Source organism: Gallinula chloropus, assembly GCF_964237585.1.
Source record: "Gallinula chloropus genome assembly, chromosome: 1".
NCBI lineage: Eukaryota > Metazoa > Chordata > Aves > Gruiformes > Rallidae > Gallinula > Gallinula chloropus.
Window position 1 is genome coordinate 31,554,831 of NC_140085.1, and position 10,013 is coordinate 31,564,843.

At 48.3% G+C, this 10,013-nt stretch overlaps 1 protein-coding gene across 2 annotated transcripts in view; it reads right to left on the reverse strand.

Annotated features, from left to right (window-relative positions):
* Positions 1–8,446, reverse strand: part of SRGAP1 (SLIT-ROBO Rho GTPase activating protein 1) — a 147,362-nt gene extending 138,916 nt beyond the window's left edge. For both annotated transcript variants that reach the window (XM_084260223.1, XM_084260222.1), the window contains exon 1: positions 7,930–8,446. In XM_084260223.1, the coding sequence (XP_084116349.1) occupies positions 7,930–7,996 (67 nt within the window). In that variant the 5' untranslated portion in view covers positions 7,997–8,446. The remainder of the gene's footprint in view (positions 1–7,929) is intronic.
* Between the last annotated feature and the right edge of the window lie 1,567 nt (positions 8,447–10,013).

Genomic DNA, 10,013 nt, shown 5'->3' on the forward strand with positions numbered 1-10,013 from the left:
GTTCTAGTGGTTTTTTGGGTTTTTTTTTAACTTCTATTTCACAATTAAAAAAAAAAAAAAAAGAGAAGTCTGGTATAGTTTGTGAATGTGTTGGTTAATATGGAAATACAGCTCTCTTGCCTCCTTGTCAGCACTCCTACATCTGCAATGGGAAGTCTCAGGAGGTTGCAACAACAACTCAAACCGTTTTTATCAGTCAATAACCAGTAACATAACAAAGTTAATATGGATATTCTAACTGATGAATCCATGATTAAATTTCAAAGCCAGTTTTAATGAAACTTTTTCTAGAAAAATGATAGGCAAAGAAAAGCTGGGTTTTTTTCCCCTTCTTACCACTCTGTAATTAAAAGCAACACCCCAGATGCTGCAATCAAGGTAAATGCAGATTAAGTACCCACACAGCTTCCAGAGGACTTCATTAAAACCAGAGCAACTGCACTGTCCTTCACTGAATGGAGTTAGAAGTTCTTGACAAATGCTATCCTTAACTCATTCCACAGATATGATTATTACAGAGTCAAATCATAAGGCATGCACCTTCTCCACAGCATTTGCTGAGTGGTTTTGTTGGTGTTTGTTTCCTAGAGATTTTTGTGACACAGGAGGCTAGGCCCTCTTCTTGCCCAAACGTTTCAAGTGAAACACCACAAAAAGCACCTTCTCTTCCTACCTGTAACACCTGCCTCATTAGCATGCACCTAGAGCTGGGATTATTTTATTGTGCCAACCATGAAGTAAAGCAAGTGTTTTCTCCTTCCAGAGGAGACAAAGTGTTCATTATAATGTTTGCACTCACTGACTAGCAAAGAGTCAGATGCAGCCATGGCCATTCCCATATACAAGCCAGTTCTTGGAACCAGAACATTAGATTTACCTTGGTTTTTTTTCAAAAGACTCTTCATTTTTCCATAAAAGGACTGAATCTCAATCTCAGAATTTACCAGTCACCTTGAGGGAAAAATCCAGGTTTCCAGTGGGTTGTATGAGGCAAGACTGAATACTGCACCTTGAAATGCATACAGGTATATATGCCTGAGGAATAGTGATGTGAATAGAGAAGAGGGAAGGGGCTACTGAAGACATTTTCCTTGTTCAGTTACAAAGTGTCGCTAAGAGAAGATGGGTTGACAATACCAGCATTTTGCCTGGACAAGATGGGTTAGTGGGCAAGGCATAGGTAAAACTTAATACATCACATTTAGCCTACCAGGTGGCTACAACTGACTTGTGACACACTTCTGTGTCTGCCAAAAGGTAACTTTCACAAGCTGCGACAAACAGTGGATTCCTGAGGAAGTGGTGCCTCAGGATTACGGCTCCCATTCCAACAGATCAAAGTGAATTGTTTGTCTTAGAGCACTCCCACAGGACCAAGGCACCATACAGACTGCCTGAACAGCCTGCAGTTGTTTAAGTCTTGGAAACAAAGGGAAAAGAGCAGTGATAACCAGCTCCTTCAGTTGTGGTGCCAGATAAAGTCTTGGTAACATAAAACACACGCAGCAAGCAGTCTTCCTGTGCAGACAGCTCTGCCTCTTACCCAGGAGATGGTCCCACTGCCTCAGCAATGGCCCTCTGTGCTTCATCCCAAGTATCTACTGCTGCACAGCCCACCAGCCTCATCCCTGATAGTGGTACACAAGCAGTGACTTGCCAGGCATTGCACCTTCCATTAGTACTTCCAGTTTTTAGCTCTTCCTCAGTATGCATGCACACACACACACACACACACATATATATACACACAGACGTACACCACCACCACTCACAGTCTCTTGAACCTCAAGGTGTTTGGCATGGTGCTCAAGAGACAAGAAGTGGGGAAGGAAAAGACATAAAATAACTCCAGGCAGAGCAGGCTATCCATGATGTGCAGCTCCCAGACTGACCAGCACAGAACAAGGTCAGCCAGCCTTACCTTGGAGATGGCCAGCGCTTGATTGGATCAGCTCAGATAGCTCAGAGAAAGGGGGGGGTGAGGGGTGCAAGGAAAGTCAGGTCAGTAACTGCCAAGTTAGGAGAAGCCAGTCACAGAGGAAACATTGTCATCAGACAAAACAAAAACGTGCAGGAAGCAGAGGGGGCAGCACACAAGGCACAAGGAGCCCTGGTACACATTTAGACTAATCACAAGAAAACAAACCCTCACACTCCAAAGCTTATTTTGCTCTGTGAAAGCTGAGCAGTAAGAGTAGATTAGACTCTAATAGGGATTAATACAAGTTAAGGCAGCACTAATTTCCACTAGGGAGACCAGAAAGGTTAGATGTCGGATAGCACGACAGCTAGACGTAGCAGGGGGCTTGGAAAAAGAAAGGTAAAGGGGAGAAGAAGCACCAGTGACACCTGCCTGGCTCCCTTTGTGCTCTCTGCATCCAACCCTGTCCAAAACAGAGATCAGGTGTGCTGCACTGTCAGGTCATGGTCAGTGATTTCTAGGAGGCTGTGTAATGGTCAGCAGGGGATTTCTTATCCAGTCTCAACAATACTGACCCACTTTTTTCCAGGGCTACCATCCATCACTTCTGACTGACAAGGAGGCTGATTTTCACAAAAGGCAAAACCTATCCCAAGTGAAGTTTGACTAGAAAATGTGAAGAAATTTGGATGCTATTCTGTCTTACTGCAGCCATTTCAAAGGCTATACGTTTAATTTTATTAGCAACTAGGACTTCAGTTCATAAAAAAGTGACCAATAAAAGGTAATGGCAGGAAATTAAATGAACCTCAGCATGATTTAGAGCCTTCCTCTGCAACACCAAAACTGCACAGAAAGTGCATTTTGAAAGGAAAAAAGCCCCAAAGAAGTAAGCATAAAGTGATCTAAGCTGTTTCACAGTCAGAAGCAAATGAAGCTTTCTTAAAGACTAACAAAAAAGTGCAGGTACCCACAAAACATGCACGTTAAGTATGCATTATGATTGCTTTATTGACAGAAAAAAACCCCACTGATCAGACAGTCCATTTATTACTTGCCATTTCATGGGTGCTATAGCAATTAGGACTTTATTCACCTTTAAATTAAAGTAAAATAATATATGTAAGTTAGCTGCAGTGCTGGGAGATGCAGTGTGTGCTCAAACAAGAAATAAAAAAATGAAAGAAAGAGTTGTTTGGTTTATGACTGAACTATCTAAACCTGCACATGCCACTTTGTAGCTCCACAGCCAACTACGAACTTGTCAGCATTACCTGGACAGCTGTAGTTTGCACTCTGAAAGGAAGGGTCAGTAGCCAGGAGGAAAGCAGTGGGGGAACATGTAAGGAACTATCCTTCATTAGCCTGTTTCTCAAACAGCATGCAACTCCAATTGAAAAACAGCACAGAGAACAATACCCTTTCTGTACAAGACAACATTAATTATGGTCAAGTTCTTTTAGCAGAAAAATTTCTACTGAACCACACTTGATAAACTTGAACTTTGGAAATTGGCATCAGCTTCATCAGAATTTGGCAAAATAAAACTTGAGAATTCTGGCATCATCCAACCAAATTTTTCATTATGAAGATTTTCCCAAAATAGTTATCTGATAACTTAAACATCAACCTAATTTGTATTTCAGAACTCAACTTTTCCTTAGAGGGCCTTGTACTGTTGTTTTAATTCTTGGTTGGTTTAATCTGGAGTAAATTCAGTTTCACAAATTAAGAGTTTTCATGTTCCATAAAAATTAATCAGGCAATGTAATACAGAGTGCCAACAAGTTGTCTGTGGTAGAAAATAGTAGTATTTTATTCTGAAAAAGTTCACCCAAATATTGATCTCAGGGAAGCGGCTCTCTTCACAGAGTCACTTATACCTTAAAATTAACATATTTCCACTCAGTCATCTCCAACTGGAAAATCAAGGTGGAAAAAGGAAGCATTTAAGTAGCTCTTCCCTCAGTCCTTTTTTGTTGGAGATACAGTTGCATAGAAAGGCCAATAGACTTAAACTCCAAAGATCCTCAACAGTTCAAACCATATGGAGGATCACATTGAATAGACAAGCTTAGATAATGGGACAGCACGGTGCTTCATCTGCAAGCTCCTGAGCAGCACCCCCAACCCTCAGCTACAACTAAACATTTCTTCTCCAGGGGGATAAATTTCTAAAGTGAGTCCAGGTCTCACTAGCTCACCTGAGATACCCAAATGGACATCCAGTATTTCTTCACTACTGTGACTGCTCTGTGACTGTATCAACGGACACTACTTTAGATTATCAGCAGTATCAAGGAGCAGCTGGTCCTCAGAACACAAAAGGTAGGATAATAATAGACTGATACAGTCAACTGAGCTTTGAGTTAAGGAATGCTGTGTATAAATCTAAGTAGGGTCATGTATCAGAAAGTTAATACTCAGCTTCTAACTACACCACCAGCCTGTTGCTCATTTAAACTGGATTCCCTCCACTTTCTAGCTCTAGTTGTATCCCTCACCCCAGATGCAGGGTTGGTGGGAAACCTACCTCCAATGACTTCAGAGGGCCTATAAAATTATTACATACTTCAATAAAAACACATACAATTGATAGTCTGGATGATATGGGGTATTTTAGTATGTGATTTTACTCATTAATCCAACACTGTCTACAGAAATTCTACAAGGCACACTGTCCAAAGCATGTTAACAATAATATAAATTGCTCCTCAGAACTGGCAAAATGTCCTTGAATAAACAAGCTCTTGATGCCTTTCCTAAGGCTTTTGAATTGGAAAGTGTAACATTGCTCAGAAGTAGGTGCTTCAGCAAAATCATCAAGTAACAAGGTCACACTGGAACTGAAGTGTATCACTTCCAACAAGTAAGAGCTACAGAACCAAGCAATATTTCCTACACATCTTCATGTCTACAAATTAAGGCACCAATGTCATCATAATATCCTCACATCCCCCAAACAATGGGTATAGGTATCCATCTGGGCAGATCTAACTTTGGTGGTAAGATATCCTTAAGGAATATCCTCCTTCTTTCATGTATGATGTGCTGGAAAGTGAACACAATTTCTTTACGGCAACAATTCAGGTAGCTCTTGACAGAATGTAGCCTAAAGAACAGGGACGTTACAAAAATGTGCAATAAGATGCTCTACCCAACAAGTCAGAAGTACCTTACCCACTTCAGCTTGACAAGCAGGTAACATTTATAGGCTTTCTACTGTTCCTGTACGCCCTCCACTAGAGCAACAGCCAATCTACCAATACTGCTACAAGTCCAAGGAGAAGATGTCAGTTTACACCACCCAGGAACCAGACAGAACAATTAACATCTGTTCCTGTTTCCTATTTGAGTAGTTAAGAGCAGAAAAGCTATGTGAAGAATGGCACTGTTAAATCCTCATTTCCAAATATGGCACCACATACATACCCTACAGGCCACGTACATTAGAGGCCCCTCTATCTCTGGTATCAATATCCAGACATCTCAGGACAGGATTTGCAAGTGCACGCACCAGGGGTGTGGTTCGTGGATCGCTGACACCGGTGTTCAGTGTGCCGGGCCCAGAGCAATCTCACCACCAAGCACAGGGTAGGTGTGGTGTTACGCTCCTTTGCACACACCTGGCCAGAGGACCTCTGTTTGTTGCCAAATCATCTGGATCCTTCACCCAACTAAACACATCAGCAGTGAGAAATCAGAGGTTGCAAACACCAGAAATCACATAGAGCAAAGTGGTTTGGCCACACCCTTTCTCCTACCCTAATGCGTTAAATTCCAGGTAGCAAAGAGAGACCTGCATTTCCTGCAGTTATATTCACTTAAAGTTACCCTGCTGGCTAAGTGGGGCTGATTCCTTAGCCCCTTAACCCCCCCAATAGCAAAATTATTTTCAAGGCATCAGACAATGCTATCACTACTTTGTCATAGCATCACTGAGTTAGCATGGAGCAGAATTGTCTCTGAGCACACAGTTATTGCCACCTGAAAGACAATTGCAGTGATGCTGGGTACAGAAAAAGCAGCTCTGGCTATGATTTCTAGCCCAGCACACTTTTTCAACCAGCTGCTAATCAACAATTCAAGCGAGGCAGGCAGGACTAGACACACACCACAGACCACCACAAAGGAGCTAAAGAAAGTGAAAATTCCTACTAAGCTATGTTTACAAACGCCACCTCCCTATGTAATTGTGATGGAGGGGGCATGACACTGAGGAGCCAGGTTATTGGAGATGCTTGACACCTTAATCTTTGTTGTTTATGAAACGATCCGATATATGTAGCTGAAGGGCATGGTATTTTTTTTCTTCACTATTCAAAATAAAAGAGCAGCTTATATAGCAACTGGCTGTAGTTAATAAAGGCTGAAGCCGTAACAATCGCGTTAGGAGGAGGTAAAGAACAGCCTGCACACTCTGCAAAGAGCTTAAGATCCTGAACATTTTTTCTGCTCAGCGATCAAGACACATCTCCACAGAGAGGCAGAAGCACCAATCCTCCGAGGGCTCAATGACAGTGAATCCACCAGATATATGAGAGCTGTCTCAGCCCTGCCCATTTCAAACAAACACTTGAAGCATGGCCTACCTACCAGCTTGGAGAAGACCCCTCACTGACCACCTATCTGGCAGGTCTCTTATTTTAAGCCCAAATGCCTTCCCGGACTCAAAAAGACATTCACTGCTGACAGGTATTTTTTACAAAAAGTTAAGCTTAGTTAGAAGAAAACTCAAAACCCACCTCTTTTTCAGTGAAAAAAACACAATGAAACCCCAAGAATTGTTTGAAAATTTGATCTCCCAGGCTCAAGTGAGAAGAAATGATACTGTAGAATCACAAAAGTCAACAAATCTTTGAACAGCTGAGGAGCGGTTCCTCCCACCCCATTACAGACACTTTGGTCTGAAGGTCCACAGCCTTTGCCTGTGTAGGCAGGAGGGCTCCCAAACCCCATGGAGCTGCATGGGGACAGGCTCCATCTCTGCACATCACAGACTGCAGGTAGCATCAAAGAAGGTCCCAGGTACATAAAGAGCACACCCACATCATTTAAATAAACAGACTTCAGGTATCACGCAGCTTTTTAAATGCTGCATTTCAGGTTTGCATCCATCCTCAAAGCTTGAATTTATTGCAATTTGTGTGTAATGCAATATATTTCCTGACAGCACCAGGAAGAAAAGGACGTGCACCAAGAGACCCACACCCCACCGCCCATACCATACTTTCCTATCCTCTGTTCCACCCAAGACACTGGCAGAGGGGAAAACACTACACGAGGAGAGGAAAGCCGAGTGTCTGGAATTGTGGGTGGCTCAACCCAGGGTCTGCCGGCGCTGTCCTTGGCACAATAGTTGGATACGATACAGCCGGGCGATGCGAGGCTGAAATACTTCCTGGGATGGCTGAAAGGGCTCATTCAATAGTCAAGGAGAAGTCTTTATTAGCCATGTTCCACAGCTCAACACAGAACCTACAACCCTGAGGGAAGGGTGGGGGACACCAGCCATGTGCCTTAAGAATGGGGTATGGCTCACTATTGTCTCTCACTTCACTTTAACTGCAAAGCCTTGAGGGTTTTTGCGCGCCCCCCCCCCTTTTTTTTTTGCCTTTTTTTTTGTTTGTTTGTTTGTTTTTCTTTTTATTTACCTTCCCCACTGTTACCGAACTCGGTGGAGGAAGGGAAGGTGCTCCGCCGGGGCCGGGCAGGGCACAACCGTCGCAGCTGCCGCCTGGCCCCTGCCCCCGCCAGACCCTCACACAAACCGGCGCCGCTCGGAGTGTTGCGGGCTGGGGGGGGAGGGGGGACAGCGCCCACCGCCCACTCACCGCCGCCCCGAAGTTCGGGCAACAGGGACCGACCGCCCACACGGCGGCGGGGCCGGCCTCGGCCCGCAGCCCGGGGGAAGGGGCCGGCAGGGCGGGTGGCCCGCCGCGGGGCTCTCGCTGCCGCCGCCCGGCGCCCCTGAGGCCGGGGAGGCGCCTCCCGCGCCCCGCGCTTACCTTTCACTTGACTTTCATACTCCGCTATAATCTCTTTGTCCTTTTTGAATCTGCTGGGGGTTGACATTATCCACTTGCTTCTTCCGCTTCTCCCCTTCTTCTCCTTGTTTTAAATGATTATTATCGATTACTATTATTTTTCTGGAGGGGCTCCCAAGTTGTATCAGATGGCCACAAGCCCAAGCGAGCGGGGCGGCGGCGGGCGGCTGGCCCCGCGGGAGCGCCGCCGGCACCAGAGGCTGCGAAGCGGGGAGGCTGCGATCAGACTAACCCCGGCGCGGGCACCATCGCCTCCAGGCACCGCCGCCGGCAGCAACGCGGTCCGCGGCCCGGGGCCGCCGTAGGGCGGGGCGGCGGAGGATCCGCCGCTGGCCGCGGGGCACTCGGTTCCACTAGGCGAGGGCGGGGGCCCGGCGGCTGCGCCCCACCATTGTTATCTCTCCTCACGCACCCGGGAAAGGGGAAGGAGGGAGAGGGTGCGGGCGGTGGGCGGGAGGCAGGCGACCGCGCTCGGTCCGTACGCCAGAGGCACTAGTTACTCCTGTCGCCGCGCTCGCCTGGGTGGGGACTCGGGGCCGGCGCCCCGCCGTGACTAACCCCGGGCAGCAGTGCGGAGGCGCATGTCCCAGCCCCGCAGCCCGAACAGCGGCCGTCGCGGGGCGACACCCCCGCCGCGCCCTGGAGAGGTGTCTCCGGGAATAAACTTCTCCCCGCCCTCCCGCCGCTTTCTCCTCCCTTCCTGCCTGCCTACCCTGCCCGCCTCCGCTCCGCGCTCGCCTCGGCCCCGGTGGCGCCCGCTGCGCCTCCCCCCTGCCGGCAGCCGGGGTAGGACGGCGGCCGCCGCCCACCGCCCGCAGGCCCCGCCGCCCGCCTCCCCCCGGCTGCCCCGCGCTGGGAGGCCTAGCAGGCCCGGCGGGCCCGGGCGGGGGTGGGAGGGAAGGGGCTGCGGCCCGCGGCGAGCATATGGTGGCCGGGTGCCCTCAGGGGACCAGGGTGTGGGGCGGCGATATGGCGACATAAAGCCGTTGATCCGGCGGGGAAAGTTAACCCCCGGCACCTACTGCCACCCACTAGCCGCTCAGGGAGGGGAGACTTGTCCTATGAGGACGCCGTTTCCCTCCCCCGTATTTGTGGGGGCTGGACACGGCTGTGCTGAGCGGGGCCAGGGGCAGGGTGGCACTGAGGGGCAGCCGTGTCCTCCAGCACTGCAGGTCTTGATTCCTCTGTCCTTGCCCCTGTGGTGCTCCCCTTCGGATGCAGCTTGTTCCCCAGGACAAGACTGTCAGCACCCTTGTGTGGGGCACTTCCTCCACTCCCTGCAGAAACAAAATGGGGGAGGCCCTCCAAAACGCTGCTCCCTTGAAGTGCTGTGGGTGGGACATGTGAGAGTTGGCCCTGCCATGCAGTCACATTCAATGCCATTGCCAGAAGGATGGGCTCTGGCCTGGCAAGTTATAGTGTACAGCTCTCCCTATGAAGTTGGGAATGTGAGGAGGGGAAGAAGGTGGTCCAGAAAGGCAGGAAGAGCTGGAGTTGGGAGCATAGGGAAGTCACCAAGGGGAGAGTTGACCAGGTGTACCCTTGCTCCTGGCTTCCTCCAGTAGCAATGGGGACAGTTTCCTTTCCTGCCTGCAGAGCTGGCACCTGGCACAGCCCTTCAGGGCTGCGTAGGATGAGCTGGTTGCCAGCTCTGCAGGTGGAGATGAGGTTGTGTGTGCCAGGAGCCAAGCACGACGGTTCATAGACCCAGTAGCCACATCTCTCCCAGGTCCTTGGCTCTAAGCTTGAGAGTTACCCGCAAAAGGAGTCAGATGTGACTCAGGTTGCACAAGCCCTTTTCCCTGGCTGTCCTGAAACTCAGCCTTTGCCAAAGAAGAGCTTGCTAAAAAACAGTGACAGACGCTGCTGCCTTGTGATGGGCAAAGAATGTAGCTGACATTCATGGGTCAAAGCCAAAAGCCAAACCTCAAGGCCACAGCTGCAGAGTTTGGGCTGCAGGGAGGTCAGTTCTGAGAAGATTAAAGACAGGCAGGTGACTTTCTGGAAGCACAGAGGGCTCTGCTGGCATCAGGTCTGTCAAGAAG